The sequence below is a fragment of the Ipomoea nil genome, unplaced genomic scaffold, assembly GCF_001879475.1.
Source record: "Ipomoea nil cultivar Tokyo-kokei standard unplaced genomic scaffold, Asagao_1.1 scaffold1770, whole genome shotgun sequence".
Lineage (NCBI taxonomy): Eukaryota > Viridiplantae > Streptophyta > Magnoliopsida > Solanales > Convolvulaceae > Ipomoea > Ipomoea nil.
This window is the reverse complement of record NW_017618198.1, coordinates 2,444,551-2,464,396: the sequence shown is the minus strand read 5'-3', so window position 1 is coordinate 2,464,396 and position 19,846 is coordinate 2,444,551. Positions and strand designations below refer to the sequence as shown.

The 19,846-nt window shown below is 35.3% G+C and overlaps 2 protein-coding genes across 8 annotated transcripts; one reads left to right on the top strand and one right to left on the bottom strand.

Moving 5' to 3' along the window:
- Positions 1-2,258: 2,258 nt before the first annotated feature.
- Positions 2,259-3,294, bottom strand: LOC109192305 (F-box protein PP2-B11-like). Its single transcript, XM_019342877.1, has 3 exons — positions 3,043-3,294; positions 2,791-2,933; positions 2,259-2,706 (listed from the first exon to the last, which is right to left on the bottom strand). The coding sequence occupies exons 1-3, from the start codon at positions 3,292-3,294 to the stop codon at positions 2,259-2,261; spliced, it is 843 nt and encodes a 280-aa protein (XP_019198422.1).
- Positions 3,295-5,248: 1,954 nt separating this feature from the next.
- Positions 5,249-7,632, top strand: LOC109192354. Of its 7 annotated transcripts, none has more exons than XR_002056088.1 (3): positions 5,249-5,521; positions 6,312-6,405; positions 7,153-7,632. XR_002056088.1 is itself a non-coding variant. In XM_019342953.1 (3 exons), the coding sequence occupies exons 1-3, from the start codon at positions 5,426-5,428 to the stop codon at positions 7,432-7,434; spliced, it is 315 nt and encodes a 104-aa protein (XP_019198498.1). In that variant the 5' UTR covers positions 5,249-5,425; the 3' UTR covers positions 7,435-7,632. The 7 variants fall into 7 exon arrangements, 4 of the variants coding, with proteins under 4 accessions (XP_019198498.1, XP_019198496.1, XP_019198494.1 ...); XR_002056087.1 differs by having other exon boundaries at positions 6,255-6,405; XR_002056086.1 differs by having other exon boundaries at positions 5,249-5,529; positions 6,255-6,405.
- The last annotated feature ends 12,214 nt before the right edge of the window (positions 7,633-19,846 follow it).

Genomic DNA, 19,846 nt, shown 5'->3' with positions numbered 1-19,846 from the left:
GGCACATCCAAACACTGAAAACTTGAAAAATGATTTTCAGAATTCATTTTCCAGGTTTCCAAACACACCCTTAGTTGAATTGTAATTACAATTCAAAGAGTAGTGGACACATTTTCATTGTTGTTGGTTAATGAGATTATAGTGATAATAGATCATGAATGTTATGTTTTGATTTGCAATTAAATTAAATATTATATTATACTTAATATTCGAGTTAATTCAACTTTAAGAAATGTACACACCTAATAGATTAAGGTTGGTTCAACGGCCTCAACCTTCAATTAGTAATTTAGGTTGATGTTTTACGCAACAATACTATTTTCCGGTTAAAATATGTAAGTTTAATTTAGAATAGGAAAATGCTTTATTCCCCTACCAGATTTCTTATCCACTATTTTTTGGCAAATCCACACCGTTGTATTCAAAACGACGTCGTTTTGATGTTATTTAAACAGGGTAAAAGTGTCATTTCATGTTATTTAAACATCCTTTGGGCTTCCTTCTCTTCTCCGACATCCTTCCCCTCCTCGTCGCCGACATCTCTGCCGGAAAGACGTTTTCCGTTCACACAGACAAGATAGGAAGGGAGTTGATTGGCTTTGCATGATTTCTCGTCGCCGACATCTCTGCGCCCCAGTGTAAGTGTGTAACTGTTCAAGTTAATAAAGAAAGTCCCTCTCCTTTACTGTTAGTCATTTGCATCACTTTTTTAGTGTGTCCAAATTTTCCAGTGTGTCCACCATGCCATGTTTAGATATGTCAAGGGATGTCAACCGCTTACGGAGTAGCATGGGCATGCGGGACAATGCATGATCATCCGCATCATGATTGAGTTGCAATTGTACCAAGGTCAATGAGATTGGGAGTCCATGTCCAAGGAAAAATAATAAAATCAAGTACACATGGATGGTGCCTATTGTAATATTTTCCCTAATAATATATATTATATATTATATATTAGAGCCTTAATTAAGTGGTACAAGTTGATTAGGCTTATTAAGTGGTCTGGTTGGACTAAATAACTAGAAGTTGTTAGTCAACCAAACTTTGTGCCTAATATAAACCTGGATTGATGGGATACAGGTTTATGAATTAGACAGTACATACATATACGGTACTCATACTGCTCAGTTGACACCAATACACCATCTAGGGTTCTGAGTCAGGTATGAGGCAAAACTTGACTAACGGTCTACCGTTAAGAGGCAACACAACAGGAACATCAACTGTGGCTGGAAATCAATACTAATATTCAGTATAGTTAGATTATTTGTATCTAACACCTAGAATTCCCACCATTGGAGGAATCTAATGGTCAAGGTGTGTAGAAGTTCGTGGGTATCTATAATATTTTTGCTCGTCAAAGACAACTAATAAAAGTGTGTGGACTCGTGATGGGATCATAGGGGCCGGGGCCGTTAAATTGGCAAAAAGAGGAGGTGTGAAGGTGGAGCAAATTATATATAGTGAGGCGTAGCTAAGAGGATTCAAAGCCACTACTACAAGTCAACTACACAACCACAAAACTAATAAGTTACTCTACATTTTTTGTATTGAAGGGCAGTAGGCTATACTTATTGGTGATGACATGATGTGAAGGACAACATGACATGTAGTGGGAGTGAAAATAAGACACGGATATGACCAAGAAGGGAGAGCAACCAAGACCATACACTTGGTAGCAAGGGAAGGAGGTCTAGACATTCTAAAAGGGGTCTCATGTCTCCCTTTGGACATCATCCTTGAGTTCACTCCATCCTAGATAGCTTGGCAGTGTACGTTTCAAACATCCAACATAGAGACCGGGTTCAATTCTCAATTGTTATTGCATGAATGTCCGAAATCTTTGTTCACCTCAAATTAAAGTGAAACCGCAAAATGTGAAAATAAAGAAGAAAAGTCACGCAATTAATTTAAAAAAAAAAAAATGGTGAACACGGTTCATACCCGCAAAATATCCGAAATCTTTGTTCACGCAATTAATGGTGAATACGGTTCTATGGCATAACGTCCCGTTCACACCCCATCACCATCCTTAATTAGATATAGGACTACAATATTTGTCTAAAATCTAATGATACTAGTAAACTAATTAAAACGCCAATTATGTACTTAACTCTTAAAAAAGTTAAAAAGCAAGGCTGAGGTTCAACAACATCAATAGGATTTAAACTCGTGATCCAGCATTTTATAGTCATTACTCAAAACCTTTACAGAAAGTGGATAATTTTTTTTACAGCAGCAATTATTGGACCTAGTTAATCACTAGGTATACACTCAATCCCCGCCACTTGTATAAAGCCTTTCCAATTTGCTGCTGTCATATCACGTATTGAAATATGTACATTTCCCCTATCGTCGTTGTCCAAGTAAAATTCCCCAATATTTGCTTCAAGCCATCCATGCGGTTCCAGTTCTTCCACATAGGATGCCCAGTAATCATCATCATGAGGGAGTTGCTCGTTTACCCCAGGCCCAACCGCATTGTTACTCCTAAAGTACACTAGACGAGCAGAAACCGGCCTGCCACCGATGCGAATATTACAGAGAACCTGGTCAGGAGCATCATTCTGTCCCATGAACTCCGGCAGCATCCGGAAAATGAATCTCACTGTATAGTTACAATTTCTAGATAGAAGCACAGGATTAATCAATGCATTCAACTGCAACCACAAGGGGTTAATCAAGTCCATGCATCTTGGAAACCTAAGCAAACAGAAAGTACATAGTAAATTACTCATATATTGTAATATGCGATGATTCAGAGCTGATATAATTATATATATATACCATAAAGGTCGTATCGGAGTAGATATAGAAGATTCTCTCTGATGAGTTCCGTCCATTATTACTTCATCAAACCAGCTAACATTAATTGACGTCCCCGCGTAAAAGTACGCAATATGACCAGTATTTCTATTTAACAGGATTTTCTATCAAAATAAACCAAGGAAAATTGAGCATTAAATTTTAAATTACTGCTTAGAAACAAGAAAATCACCGAAGCAGGAAAGAAATGCGTAGAGTTCTCAAAGAAAATACCTGCGCCACATTCCTGTCATTGATACAGACGGGATTCTCAGTCAGGTATAGAAATAGCGTCTTTCTTGGCAGGGTGAGAAGATGATCGGCATTCGGCAATCCTTCAATCAGCTGTCTGAAATTTGGTGGCAAAAAAGTGTTCCAAACTAGGTCATATCCTGCCGCCCTATTAAACATCTGTGATGTAATAGTAATTGAACACACAAAGCGTGGGTCTGTCAAGCAGAGTACACGAGTAAGAATATCCTCCATTTTCAAACGAGTACGAGCGTGAAAAGGAGAGAATCCAGCACAGGAGAAAATATAAAGAAGGAAACGGTGAGCGTAAGAAAGAGAATAACAAGAAAGAAGCGGTGAGTGGAGAGAATATTCAGAAAGCAACGTATATATATGAAGGCGGCAAGAAAGATTGAAAACATGGTTATATGAAGGCGCCAAGAAATATTACAACACATATTTCACAAAAAAAAAAAAAAAAAAAAAAAAACTCAGGCTTTATATGTACTATTTTAGACCTAGAACGGCCCCGCGGTGCGGTGTGGTGTTTCGAATGGTGCGATATGGTGTTATACCTCAGGCTTTATATGTACTCTTTTAGACCTAGCACCCTGGGTAATAAAGCTCCTATTTCCGTACGCCCGTTCTATAACTATATGTCCGGTACTATTTTGGGCCTAGCGCACCCCCCATTCTGTACCTATATATCCGGTACTATTTTGGGCCTAGTGCCCCGGATAATAAAGCTACTATTTTCTAACCCCCCGCTATATACCCGGTTTATGGTGGACCCGGTCTCTATAAAACCATGATATAAACGACAACAGTTAAAAAATAACCACCGTGGTCCTAATTTTTTTTTTTTTAAAAAAAAACCCAAGTTTAAAATGACCACGAGACATCCTAAAAGGACCACTGGTAGTTATTTTTTAAAACATGAAAAACCATTGACGGTCATTTAAAACTCAAATGACCACAACTTGTAAATCGCTAATACTCGGAGGACCATTAGATGTATTACCTATATATATATATATATATATATATATATATATATATATATATATATATATATGAGGATAAGTACATTATAGAGGACTGTGATGACAGATGTAGTGTGTGCCATTAGACTGTATGTCTTGTGCATGGCCGAATGTAGTTGTGTGCCACAGTTTGTATGTCGCATGCATACATTTGTTAATTAATAGAGTTTGAGTTCGAAACCTGATATTTACATGTATTCTTGTGTGCCATTATGTATTAAATTGTGTGGCTGATATTAATTTGTTGTGTGCCCATTATTTATCCGCACAATCCTCTATATATTGTTGTCCTCATTTGAACTCAACCATATATATATATATATATATATATATATATATATATATATATATATATAGAGGGGTGATCACATGTGGCCATGTTGTTAGGTGTGGTCATATGGTCAATTATAGGCCATTAGATTAGATAGATCCAATGAATCATATTAATTAAGATTTTTCCAGTATTCTCGCGCACATTCTCCTACCCAGCGAACTGCAAGGGTAAACTCGTCATAAAACACCGGAATAGGGAAAATCACATTGTTGTGTGTTTTATTACACTATTGGTGCATGTTGTCAACACTGTTGGTGTATTCTGGAACCCGACCGCTATAAATGGTCACTGTAATTACCATAACACGGGAATACACCATTGGTGTGTTTCACTGTGGTGTGTTTTATTACACTATTGGTGTATGTTGTCAACACTGTTGGTGTATTCTGGAACCCGCCCGCTATAAATGGCCACTGTAATTACCATAACGCCCCCCACTTAGCAAAACGCGCTAAAATCCTCAGAATTACCACTGTCGTTAGATTAAACTAATTCAACGACACAGATACGACCACACGACCACACCTAATGACATGACCACATATGAGCGCTTTTCTATATATATATATATATATATATATATATATATATAATTTTATTTTTTAATTTTATATGATGTATTACATTGATTAAATAAAACTGAAATATGATTTATTATATAACATCGTTTTAATATTAGAATTGATCTTATAACTTCAATTATAAAAATTTTAAAAATTAAAAAAATCCCTCCAAACCTAAATCTAAAACCCTCCAATTTTAAACATACACTTAAATATTTTACAAATTCCCTCCAAACCTAACTACTGACTAGTGTCACTGTGTTAGTCACTTAGTCAAAATAAACCCTAAATCCCTAAATCCCTAAATCACTCTTCAATTCTCACCGCTTCACCTACGACTCCACGAGGCTGCGACACTGCCAACCTGCCGTTTGCTACTTGCTGCGGTGCTGCCGGACTGCCTCTGCCTGCTCTAGACGGTAGCGACATGTTGTCCTGCTCTACCTATGAAGTACGAACGACGATCTACGGCGAAGAAGTTTCGTCTTCAGTCCGGTCGATCTACGGCGAGTCGGTCGAATCCTACTCCTTCAAATCATAGTGTAAGACTGTAAGTTCTCTCAACTTCCATAGCCCATACTCCCCATAGCTGTGTTCTGGTTCTAGACTTCTAGACTTATGAAATATTTTTTTTTTCAGAATGTATTTTGGGCTGAAATTATTTTATTTTGTCATTGAAATCTGTTCGTTCGTATATTTGTGATGAAATTTGTATATTTTGTCATTGAAATCTGTATATTCCATAGCCCATAGCAGTATGCATACTGTTCGTACTTCATATTTAGTCACAAATTCACAATAGAGTTGATTTTGAAATTTGGAAATCTAGGCTTCGTAAACATTGTAGTTAGACTGTGTAATATACCACACTTGTGATGTTGAAGTTGAAGTGTTGAACAACAGAGTACATTACAGATTTGTACATTATAGTTAAATAACTTAAATTTACATATTTGAACACATTAAACATGTTCATTGTATAAGAGATCTGGTTTATTGAGAAATGGTGTTGTTCAATGCGTTTGGTATAAGAGATCTGGTTTAAAATAATAAGAGCTTGATTTAAAAACGTAGGTTGCGAGACTTGATTTATTGACCCCATTAGACTTGATTTATAGCCTGCAAATCCATTAGCCAATTGTTATTGCATGGACCATGGTCCACACAACTTGTGTGGACCATGGTCCAAAACGGCGCCTCTCTCCACTTAAGGAGAGACGGCGCCGTTAGATGTTTATTTATTTTTTATTTTTCTAATCGTTATTATCTTACCAGAGCTGTGGCCGCACTTTTCCTTCTTTTTAGCGTTTTCTCCACCATTTTTGTCTCCAGAGCTTCGCCTTCTCCAACGATTCTTCGTCTCCAACGCTTCGTCGTCTCCCCTGCTGAAATGAAGAAAAACTCCATTGATACAAAGATTCATAAGGTATTATTCCTACTAGAGCTTCAAACAAGAATGTATATTATTTCTAGATTCTAACTAGGGTTTATGCATTTATACCTTTATAGTGGTTTCTCTGCATTTTTTTTTTGAATTTTTTGTTGGTGAATCGATTCATAGAACATGCAACATTTCTATCTAGGGTTTTTGTTGAATTTTCTGAGTTTATTTTTATGTGATTTTAGGAGGCAAAACACCCAGAAATTGGAAAACACAATATTTTCAATTTAGATGCTTGCGATGTTGAATGTTGTGATATAAATGGAAAACACAATATTTGCTGTGTTGGAGTGTTGAACACAATATTTATTTTTTGGAGTGTTGAACAGTTTTGGAGTGTTTTCCAATTATTAAACTGTACACAAAACTGGAAAACATCACTCCAACACAAAACTCCAATTATCTCACAAACTGTACACTGTTTTTGGTGTGATGCACTTTATTCTTAAATATTATGATCTTTATGTTTAAAATTGGTTGCTGAGTTGATTATTGAGTTTGAATACAACCAGTTGGTGCAATTTAGCAGTCCACTGAAAGGCTTAGGCCATCATTTAGTTCTTTGTTATAATTTGCTGAAAATGTACATTATATTTTTCCACTAGTGTACATTATTTTTTCCCCTAGTGTACATTATTTTACAGTGTTGGGTTTTAAGTGCATCAGAATTAAAATTTCATTCAATCTGAAAATGTACATTATTTTTGTCCTTCATTACTCACTCTTTTACAGTGTTGGTGTTTTATTTTATTTATACAGTGTATTCTATCTTGTTAGCCACATCAAAATATGAATTCAAACAAAGATACTGCTGAAACGAAAAGAAAATATCGAAGGAAGAGGGATAGAGTAGTAGATAATGAAGGAACATCACAAGATTTGTGAATACATGTGCAGGCCAATATCCTAAAATCATTGAGAGCAAAGTATGCAGCATGCATATTAGTGATGGAAATCAATGAGAAAAAAGAGGAATTGCTGAAGAAAGCAGGCAAAATATATGTTGCAAAATGACTTTATATGTTCATCAGATTTGAAGTGGTTGATATAGTTAGGGGAAATTAAATTTTTGGTTGACAAGTGCATTATGCAGTGACAAAACTCATGTAAATTTTAATAGGTTATTATGCTTCAAATAGACCTAATTAGGAAAGATATTTTTGTGATGACCCCTATTTTGAGTATTAATTAATAGCATTTGATTTCCTAGTATTACTTAGCTTTTATGTGTATATATGAAATTTTCATTCTGATGAAGTTAAAAACCAACAGTGTAAAATAATGTACACTATGGACAAAGTTAATGTACACTAGGGACCAAAAAATTGTACATTTGCAGATTGAATGAAATTTTCATTCTGATGAAGTCAAAAACTGAAAGTGTAAAATAATATATACTATGGGCAAAAATAATGTACACTAGTAACAAAAAAAATGTACATTTGCAGATTGAATGCACTTTTCATTCTGATGAAGTCAAAAATTGAAAGTGTAATATAATGTACACTATGGGCAAAGATAATGTACACTATGGACAAAAATAATGTACATTTGCAGATTGAATGAAATTTTTATTCTGATGAAGTCAAAAACTGAAAGTGTAAAATAATGTACACTAGGGGCAACAATAATGTACACTAGGGAAAAAAATAATGTACATTTACAGATTGAATGGGATTTCAATCTGATGAAGTCAAAAATTGAAAGTGTAAAATAATGTACACTAGGGGCAAAAATAATGTACACTAGGGACAAAAAAAAAAGTACATTTGCAGATTGAATTAATTTTCATTCTGATAAAGTCAAAAGTTGAAAGTGTAAAATAATGTACACTACGGGCACAAATAATGTACACTAGGGACAAAAATAATGTATATTTGCAGATTGAATTAATTTTCATTCTGATAAAGTCAAAAGCTGAAAGTGTAAAATAATGTACACTACGGGCAAAAATAATATACACTAGGGACAAAAATAATGTATATTTGCAGATTACTAAATGGAATTTTCAATGGACTACTAAATTGCACTAACTGGTTGTATTCAAACTCAATAATAAACTCAACAACCAATTTTAAACATAATAAAGATCATAATTCTAAATCAAAGTCTATATCCTGTAAAATTCTATTACAACTACAATCAATTGTCATTTGAAATATTCTATGATCCAGACCTAACACAAACTAACTTTGAACTACTATTACCACTTGAATGAACAAGATATCAACTCCCAGCAATCTCAGAAACAACCTGTTGAACCGAAGATTGGGCTGCAGCTTTCGTGTTTTCTTCAACCGCCTTGCTATAATTCCTTCGAGCTCTAGCTTGATTATGCTTCTTTTGCATTGTACTAACCAACCTTCGGTTACGCTCTCCTTTCACACCTCTACGTACAGGATTTTGTATTACACCACTTGGTAAGGGTGTTTCAAAGTCATCAACACTAATAGGACCAACTTTAACTTCAATCCTTCTTCTAAACTCATCAAAACCTGCCTCACAAACTTCACGAGCTTCGTAGTTATCTTGACTTGAAATAACTAATCTTTGGAACTTCCTACCCATTTGTATAACCCAAACGGAAGATGCAACGGTAAACATATTTGGACCAGATGAAATGTCCATAATCCTATCTTCAACAACTCTTTTTGTCCACCTTTGACATATATATTGGTCAGGTATTGTTCCAACACAGTTAATGTTGAGAATACGTAGACAATGTGAACATAAGATCCCCATCTCAGAAAAAAACTTACAACTACAACAAATCTTCATATCCTTGGGGTTAAAACAAACCTCATGCTGAATAATGTCAATATCCGGACGCCATACATGATATTTCAACTCATCCCCACGGCTGACCACCATCTCTTGATGACATGCACCACCTTTCAAAAATTGTTCCTCAAACAAATAATAAACTTCAATAGTGTATATACCTCTAGCATGTGAAAGAAGTTTCACATGATCCATAGCCATTGTAGGCACCCCTTGAGAACAACGCACATCCTCCCCACTCTCTTTACTCCTCCATTCATGAACTACATTAACAAAAGAATTGTAGAAATCACACAAGCCAGCTGTCTTGGATAACCTTCTTGAAACTGAGTGATTTGTAGTCTCACTCCTTTGAGAAGATAGAATACCTCCAGAAAAGTAATCTTTGTTAAATGCAGGACACCATTTCTCCCTAATATCATATAGTTTTTCTAACCAACTATTTCCATGACACTTGTATTCAGTCACCATCCTGAAACTTTCATTCTGATGAAGTTAAAAACCAACAGTGTAAAATAATGTATACTATGGGCAAATATAAAGTACACTAGGAACAAATAAAATGTACATTTCCAGATTGAATAAAATTTTCATTCTGATGAAGCCAAAACCCAACACTATAAAATAATGTACACTATGGGCAAAAATAATGTACACTGAAGACAAATATAATGTACATTAACAGAAACTTATGACAAATAACTGAATGATGGTTGTATTCAAACTCAGTATTCAACTCAACAACCAATTTTAAACATAAAGACCATAATATTAAAGAATAAAGTGCATCACTCCAAACACATCAAACATGGAATTCTAAAACATATCTAAAAATGTTTATTTTATGACTACTATGTAATCCATCCACTTCAAAATCATAGAAAAAGTCAGGTTCATTGATTTGCCTCTGTCTAAAGATTTCAATTAATGAATTTGAATCAGTGCCATCTAAACCTTTTATTGAATCTGTAAGCAAGTTATTATATGCGTCTCTTTGTGTAAATCCAACAAAGGGTGAACCTCCAGATTGTCTTTTCAAAAATCGGATGCCATCCGCCACTGCAACCCCACTTCTTTTCAAGTCTTTTAGATAGGATAATTGGTCAATACTAATGGTTCGGTGAGACCTTAGCATATAGCTTTTAGAAGATGGACACAGCTCATGATTGTGTTCCTTCACATGTTATGTCACAACCCAATTCCCATTAGGGTCCAAATCAAATTGGCAAAAAGCAGGACATTCCGTACGTGTGTCTACCCTTGTGTAAGACCTAACAGAATTATCTGGTTTGCATTTGAAACCAAACTTTGAACAATGAAACTTTTTAATCTTCACATTCTGACTAGCAGCAAAGTAATGTTGCTTCCCCTTTCTAACACTAAATCCCACCCGAAATGCATAATCATTATATAGAGTAAACGCTTCTTCAATTGAATGAACTGAAAGCTCCAATAGCTCCTGATTAACTGAAAATTACAAAAATAATGTACACTAAGGACAAAAATAAACTACATTTTCAGATTGAATGAAAATTACAGTCTGATGCACTTAAATACCAACACAGTAAAATAATGTACACTAGATTGGAAAATAATGTACACTAAGGACAAAAATAATGTACATTTTCAGATTGAAAGGAACTTTCATTCTGATGCACACAAACAACAACAATATAAAATAATGTACACTAGGGGCAAACATAATGTAAACTAAGGACAAATATAATGTACATTTGCAGCAAATTCTGGCAACCAATTATCATTTGAACTATTTTGAGATGCATACCTAGGGGCAAAAATAATTCATTGTAACATAAGATAAACACAAAGAAAAATAACAAATAAAATACAAATCATTACAACATGATCATTTCATACATAACTACCGGTCATTAAAATAATTACAATAATACTAATTAATAACAAAACCTGGAATAAATGAACTCTCATCAATAGCATTTGAAGAACTTGCATGGACTACATTAGGTAAGCTCTCATCAACTGCATCCCCAAAAGTGACATCAATTGAAAGATAATGAAAATTATGCATGAAAGTAATGTACACTATGCATTAAAATAATGTACAATATGACCACATATAATGTACAGTATGCAAACAACTAAACAAACCCTAATCACACCAAATTCACTGCAATACATGAATCACAAACCTGGATTTATATAACTAAAATCAACACCAATTGGATAAGTTGAATCAACACTAACCACAACATTCAAATCACCTATGATACATAAACAATATACACAATCATAAATTGCATAAAAAGAAAAAATAAAAAACGAATCATAAATTGCATAAAATGGTGTAAAAACCTGTAATATCATCCTCTAAATCAATCGCATCTACTCTGTTGTCCGTATCATCAATACTATCCATGATCCGAGATGAGTATTCCGAATTCATTACCAAAATTGAATGAAGAAACAAATTGCGTAGTCCGAATGAAATCGCAGAGAGAAACAATGAAAATCGCAGAGAGAAATCGCAGAAAGATGAAAATCGCAGAGAGAAATCGCAGAAAGATGAAAATCGCAGAGAGAAATCGTAGAGAGAAGAAACGCAGAAGGAAAGATGGAAGGAACGGCTAATCTAACGCCGTTAACAATCAATCAGCGAATTTTTTTTTTTATTAAGACAAAACTGTATCGTTTTGGACCATGGTCCATGCAATAATTTGCCTTCAATTCTCTACTAGTCCATCCTAACTCAATAATACTTGGGCTTTATTATTTAGAAGGCCATAGCAAAGTCAGGCCCGTGAAGGGGTCCATGACTAGCATGCATGGATCAAGAGATACATTCTGTTTGGCACACGGGTAAGCTCACACCCGTGTCATTGTTTATGACATGATCAGCAAGTCAGCAAATCAGGTGAGACCTTCACAGATGAGGTAATGCCGATGAAGTACCCATTACCAACCCTTTCCATTAGCCTTAAGCTTTCTGTTTTGTGCACGGGCAACCACATGCCTGTGTGCTAGTGCGCTTTCATCAGGAAATTTCTGTTTTGCTCACGGGCATGTTCATGCCTGTGAGGGCGCCGAGGTGGTATTCATTCGCTTTTGTTAAGAATTTATGTCCTCTTCACGGACAAGCTCATGCCCGTCTTGGCACCCGTGAGGAGCTATCAAGAGCAGGGCTATTCTTTCTGTTTCTCACACAGGCAGTCACACCATGTTTATGGACTATATATGCCTGTGAGGGAGTAGCTTTGACTGCCAGTTTTTTCTGCTTTAATTTGCGCACGAGCGTGCTCGCGCCTATGAAGGTGCCCCAGCGTAGTTGGAAATATATGCAATTCTTTATTAGATTATCTGAAAAGTGCGCTTCCTTTTTTTTTTTTTTTTTTTTTCTCTTCCTTATCCTTTCTTGTACACTTTTCAAGAATCACTTATGATGATTTCCTACATCAAGCCATCTCTCTTTCCCTAGACATCCTTTCTTTGCGATTCTCTTGTTTCTACTTTCATTTCCTCCCTAACCATTCCACATTGTGAAGGATAGTTTGAATACACTCTTTGCAACAACTAACCAATGTAATTTTCTTTCTTAGTCTTTTAAGTTTGCAAAATTGAAATTTGTGCTTTAAGGTGTCATCATTCTCATTGCTAATAGCGTAGTGTTCATGTAATAGCTTACACTTGTGTTTCATATGATATATCTTACATGGCATATTTATATGAGTGTGCTATTTGTGATTTGTGAATATGTGTGGTGTATGACTGACTATGCTTGTGTTTCATTTCTGCAGATCATGAAGGGAGGAGATTCCTCACAACGAAGCTATGATTTTTTTTTTCCTATGTTCCCTTTCTTTAAGGGTCCGTTTGGAAAGCAGGAAAATGACTTCTGGAAAATGAGTCATTTTCCGGAAAACATTTTCATTTTCCAGTATTTGGTTGCATTTGGAAAACTGTTTTGGTGTGTTTGATTCATTTTCTGGAAAATGGGTAGAATGATATAATTATATATTTTATTCTAAATAAAAAAATACATCTTAAATCTTTAAAACTAAAAAAAAATAAAAATTATGGCTTCCGGCGCCAGAAGCTAAAAAAAAAAAAAAAAAAAAAAAAAAAAAGAAGTGGCGGAAAATGACGTTTTTCATTCAAACTATTTTATCTAATTAATTATGTTATATATTTTGTTTTAAATATATATTTTTTATCTTGATGTATTTTGATTTTTTATCTCTAGTCAACAATATTTATGACTCGGTTTCTAAGTATTTCATTTAAAAAAAATATCTCGTTATGTTTAATTTTTCGCCCCCACTGAAGAAGATTTCTGAATCCGCCACTAAATGGATGCTATTAATATGCGAAAATGGTGGGTAATTGCATGTGGTAAAGTGAAAGAGGAGATAATATTCTTGCAATTACTAAAATATTCTTGGATTTAACAGCACATAGATGGAAATGCAAATTGAGCATCGACAAAAACAAGTATAGTCAGGACTCATGACCATTTTGGGTATTAACTCCTTTTTTTCTATTTAAGAGTTTAGTATTTATGGTTTACCTTTGGGTTTAGTTTTCAAGATTTATCAACAAATGCATTTTGTAGTTTTGCTTAATTGCATTTTATAGTGTTGCTGCTAATTGCAAATGGGAAAAATGAAAGAATTAACAAACGGGAAACAAATGGGTGCATAATGGCGTAAAGATAAACATAAAGGCACAAAACGGGGAAAATAACTTAGGTTGTGTTTGGAAACTCGGAAAATGATTTCTGAAAATCATTTTTTGGATTTTTAGTGTTTGGCTACACCTGAAAAATCCAGTCAACGGAAAACATTTTCCGTTGACTGGGAAAAATGAGCTCAATTTGGCAGAAAATGACTTATCACTCATGTTGCTTCCCGTGCGGATGTGCGGTGGATTAATGTGCGTGGGGTTTATACTTAATGTGCGTGAGATTTGTACTCAATGTGCCTGAGATTTGCACTTAATGTGCGTCATGTTAATATGCGTGAGTTTTGTACTTAATGTGCCTGAGTATTGTGTTTAATATGCGTGAGATTTGTGCTTAATGTGCGTGCGTATTTTAGAATTACGAGCTCAGAAGGAAGCAGAACAGAAACTCACGCACATTAACGCCCAAGCTTCTTGTTACTTCATCCTTCAATTTGACCATGGATTATGGATTATCAGCTAACTTCAGTGCAGTTGAATGTTTATATAAATGACGCACGCACAGTAAAATTTGCACAGCAGCTAAGTGTGGATTTCTGTTGTATTATTCCCATAATTTTTAACCACCATAGCTCGCCTCCGTATCATCATCATCAGGGAGGGGGCAAATGGCTACTGGCCGGGGATGGGGAAGAAGCTGACATCAATATTTTCTGCTGCATTTTACACATTCACGCACATTAAATACAAATCTCAGGCACATTAAGCACAACACTCACGCACATTGAGTACAAATCTCACGCACATTAATCCACCACACATCCGCACGGAAAGCATTCACCGCACGGGAACCTTTCACTATATATATATATATATATATATATATATATATATATATATATATATATATAAAAGAGAAGAAGTCTCAATTATACAAATAAAAAATTGAGGGGTGTACTTTATATTGTTGCTAGGTGTTCTCTAAGTAAACCATAACTACTAAACTCTAAAGTAAACTTGTAAAAAAAAAAAAAAAAAAAAAAAACTTTACCAAAAAAATAAAATAAAAAATTAAACAAACTAAACCATAAAATTTCAAAGGTGAACCATTTCATTATTGCATTTAATTGTACATATCACATGATTCACTCCATGATTCGTGTTGCTATCTACTTGCACTTAAAGTTTGAACTATATATCTACGAAAATAAATTTCACTACATTTTTTCCTTCTCATTACTTTAAAGCCGTTAAATTTTTTAGATCGATGACTTTTTCTAGATAGTTATCTCCTAAAGTTAAGGTATTAAACTTTGATTATTGAAATAATTAATGAAAGTTTTAACCACTATAGTACGTACATCATTAACTTGTTAACATATTTATTGTTTTATTCATTACTAAGATTAATATATATCACTTAAATAAATTATCACTTTATAGTTTTAAAAAAAAATCAATTATTGAAATAGTAAGAAATAAAGAGATGGATGTTAGAGTGTATCAGTGTAGGTGTGTATGTAAAGAAACAAATGCTTTTGGTTGTTAAAATGAAGAAGGTACATGTATTATTAAAAAAAAAAAAATTATGTAGGGAGCAACAGGACCCACCCACTCAGTGCCTTTTGTTTCGCAGATCAATAGTTATTACGTGGATAGTAAAAACGATGTTGTTTTTAGTAATTTTTTTTAACGCAATCCACTGCAACATATATTTTTATAACTTATAATATACATAATTTTAACTCATAAAGTACATTATTTTATTTCAGAAATTTTATTATTTTAACATATAATATATATTATTCTAACATATAAAATATATTATTCTACGTGGATCGTGATTTGCCTCAGTACACTGGCTGCTTGACTTTGGTTAGGAATATTTTGAATCTTCCAACAAGTGTTTAGCAAACTTTCCAGGAATATATTAAGAAATCACAAATAGGGATGGCAACGGGGCGGGGAGTATATATACTCCTCATCCCCGTCTCCGCGACCCCGACCCCATCCCCGTCCCCGTCCCCGTCCCCGTTCCCAGCGGGAAATTAAAAATATTTCCTGTTTTCGTCCCCGCGGGGAATTTGGCGGGGACGGAGAATCCCCATCTCCGGTCAACCCAAAATCAATGTGTGAAAGTAATACAATTTTTTAAAATAAAAAATTAAAAAATTGAAATCCATAGTCAATATATTCTAATAATCTAATTAGTCCAATATATACAGATTCAATATTCACAATGCATGCAATGTAATCAATATTGAATATATTCCAAATTTCAATTCATCCAATATATACATAGTGTTTGAATAGTTAAATAATATTGAGTGTGTTTTAAATTTTAATTTTAAAATCTAATAAAGTTAATTAACTAAATAACTAATAATCTAATTCCTAATTCCAAATATATATATATATATATATATATATATATATATATAACTAAATAACTAATAATCTAATTCCAAATATAATATATATATATATATATATATATATTTTTTTTTTTTCTTTTTTTTTTTTTTTTAATTTTCAGGGACGGGACGGGGCGGGGTGGGGAGGGGTATCCCCGTCCCCATCCCCGTCCCGGCGGGGAATTTAAAAAGTTCCCCGTCCCCGTCCCCAATCCCCGAAAATTTTTTCCGTCCCCGTCCCCATCCCCTACGGGGACGGGAATCCCCAACGGAGACGAGGTACATTGCCATCCCTAATCACAAATTAATGGTGGTCAAGTCAATATCTTACTTTCTTCCTGAAAGGCTCTAACACTTTACTCCATTGTTCAATACTTGTCGTTGACTTTTCGAACCAACTATGCATTTTGGCTTTGTTATTTAATTAATCTATTTTAAACTACCACTCATTTTCCCACTATATGTACAATGAACATTCATGTCCTCTTCCCCTATCTCCCTATTTATTTATTATATGTGCAGAGGGACTCCTATTAAGAAGGCGCAAATGAAGGATGCTATAACATGGTTGTAGGGTGACAAGAAGTGCACCCCAGTATCACATCATTTTTTCGCAGATGACAGTCTCTTGTTCTTCAAAGCTAATATCCAGGAGGCCGGTGTAATCAAACAGTGTTTGCAACGATATGAAAAGTTATCTGGTCAAAAAGTGATTTATGACAAATCCAGTATATGTTTCAGCAGGAACACTCATGAGGAAATAAGGGGGGAGGTGGCAGCGTGTCTTGGGGTGGACCAGACTGCTAATTTTGGGAAGTATCTGGGCTTATCATCTTTTATAGGCAGAAATAAGAGGGTTGTTTTTTCCTATGTGGAGGACAAGATCAGGCAAAGAATTGGTTCATGGAGTAAAAAGTTGCTCTCTCAGGCTGGTAAGGAGGTACTCTTGAAAAGTGTGGCTCAATCTATGACAACATTTTCCATGAGTGTTTTTTATACCTGAAACGGTTTGCACATCTATTAAGAGAAACATGAATAGGTATTGGTAGGGGACTGGTGCTGAAAGGAAAATACATTGGAAGGCATGTGATAAGTTATGCATCCCTAAGAAGTATGGTGGCTTGGGGTTTAAAGATTTACGAGCTTTTAATTTGGCATGCTGGGGAAACAGGCATGGCGTTTCCTTACGAATCCCAATACTTTAGCAGCAAGGATATATAAGGCGCGATATTACCCTAATACTTCTTTTATTGATGCCACTATAGGGAATTGCCCGAGTTTTTGTTGGAGGAGTATAATGGCTGCACATGGAATGGTTTGTTCGGGGGCGAGAATGCGGATTGGGAATGGCACTAAAACATTGATATGGGGTCATCCCTGGCTACCAGATAGTCCCAGCCCGCTTATCCAAACAATAATGCCGCAGGAACTACGAAATGCCCATGTTGCAGGTTTGATTGACCAGCAAACCAATACCTGGGATCCCCATATTTTAGCAGATTTATTTATCCCTGAGGATGTGGCTCGCATTGCTATTATTCCTGTTAGCCTAGATTATGAAGACACATGGTATTGGAAGCGGGAATCAAATGGGGTATATTCGGTTAAGAATGCCTATAGGCAAATTAAAGGGGATTATGAGCATAGCCCAGGTGCTTTTGATAAATGGGTTACATTGTGAAAACTGAGGGCGCCTCCCAAATGGAAAACCTTCTTGTGGAGAGCAGTTTGTGATATACTCCCCACTACGGATAATTTAATTATCAAACGAGTCGAGGTCGACCCGGCTTGCCCGATGTGTGGAATAGCGCAGGAAAATGCCATGCATGCATTAATTTTATGTGATTATTCAAAGTTATTATGGAATATGTCGGGGTTGCCGGTTACTAATATAATTACACGTTCTTTATCGACATGGCTTATGGGAATTTTTAATATCTTGACAGAGGAGCAATGTGGTTTAGTTGTAGCAGTGCTATACAGTATTTGGCATGCCCGCAATGCTGCGGTGTGGGAGCATGCCCTACCACGGCCTCAAACAGACATGGCAACGGGTGGTGGCGGCCATGCACGCCTACTAGCGAACACGTCGACCGGCATGCGCACCGCTGGCTACCGTGGTGGCTGCGGCGAGTGGCAGCGAAACACCAAGGTGCTACGTCGATGCAGGCTACAAACCAGACACCGGAGAAGCTACGTATGGGGTGGTGCTCCTCTCTCATCGCGGCACCTCCGTGGCTGCGACAAGTGGAAAGTTTTCGGGTGCTTTCTCGGTTGTTATGACGGAGACGCTAGCGTGCAAAGAGGCGCTATCTTGGCTCAAGGATCGGGATATCATGGAGGTGGATATTTTAACAGACTGCTTGGAGTTACGGAATGCTCTACATTCAAGCCCAACGGCTAACTATTCCTATATTGGGATCATTGTGGACCAATGTAGGACAGCTATATCGTTATTCACGCATTGTTCTTTAAGTTATATTTCTAGAACTCTTAACTTTCATACTCATATTTTAGCTTCGTTAGCTTTCGATCAAGAACAGCCTATGTACTGGGACTCTGTCCCTCCTGACTCTATTATTCAGTTTATCCATTAATATACCACTATTATACCTTTCAAAAAAAAAATGTCATCTTCCCCCTCATTAAGACCCTTAGATTAGATATGGCGTTAAATAATGCACATGAGAAGGGACCAGATGCTTGAATATTGACAAATATTTTAGATTTTTATCTTTAGTAGTGTGTTAACTTAAAATTTTATATTTTACTGCATGGAGTCTCGTATTTTATTCTCTAAATCAGACTCCTTAACAAGGTAACTTCATCATGTGGGCTCTAAACAAAGTAATATACATTAGAGTATGACCAATGGTATATTTTAGGGTGCTTTGTGTTGTATATTGCACGCAAGTTGCCTAGCAGGCTGCAAGACCGACCCTATCATTTTGCAAGCGCGAGTCAAAGTAAAAACAATGACCATTGGTGATAATATTCTTATGTACCTACAATTAATATATTATATAAATTCAAGTAACAAATTATGTACCTACATATTATAATTAACATATTATGTACTCATAATAAACATATATGATATAACTTCAGTTTATTTACAAGTACATAATATGTTAATTAAAAATATATCATATATTAGCTATAGTTAGATAATTTAAATGTGATTTTTAAAACAAAATCTATAATGCAAGGTGAATATTTGTGGTGAAGCAACATCACGTAGTGTCGTAGTGTGATGTGAAACAAAGGGACTTTACAAATTTAACAACCCAAAGTGTGATAAACAAACAAATATATAAAGCAAATGGGCTCCCCCAATGTGGAAATGCAGTATCAATTATTCCAACAACTAATACCACGAATGTCATGATTTCTGACTTTGAGCAAGTCAGCATTCCACTTAAGTTAGTACACGTAGCAGATTATTTCCTCACAGTTTCCAATCACAATATTTTATTAAAAATGTGAACATTCACAACACTAAATTACAGTAATCAGTATTATTTACATGATATTTTGTTTCAGGTATTACTACTATAAATACCCATCACTCAAGA

Bases quoted from the DNA above. Each gene is read 5' to 3' on its own strand.
- LOC109192354 (XM_019342949.1), top strand. From the start codon at position 5,426: ATGAAGTACGAACGACGATCTACGGCGAAGAAGTTTCGTCTTCAGTCC. The intron at 5,530-6,254 runs GTAAGTTCTCTC...TTATCTTACCAG, and splicing joins TCAAATCATAGTGTAAGACT to AGCTGTGGCCGCACTTTTCC. The intron at 6,406-7,317 runs GTATTATTCCTA...ATACATGTGCAG, and splicing joins TTGATACAAAGATTCATAAG to GCCAATATCCTAAAATCATT.
- LOC109192305 (XM_019342877.1), bottom strand. From the start codon at position 3,294: ATGGAGGATATTCTTACTCGTGTACTCTGCTTGACAGACCCACGCTTT. The intron at 2,934-3,042 runs GTATTTTCTTTG...TTATTTTGATAG, and splicing joins ATGACAGGAATGTGGCGCAG to AAAATCCTGTTAAATAGAAA. The intron at 2,707-2,790 runs GTATATATATAT...CTGTTTGCTTAG, and splicing joins ACTCCGATACGACCTTTATG to GTTTCCAAGATGCATGGACT.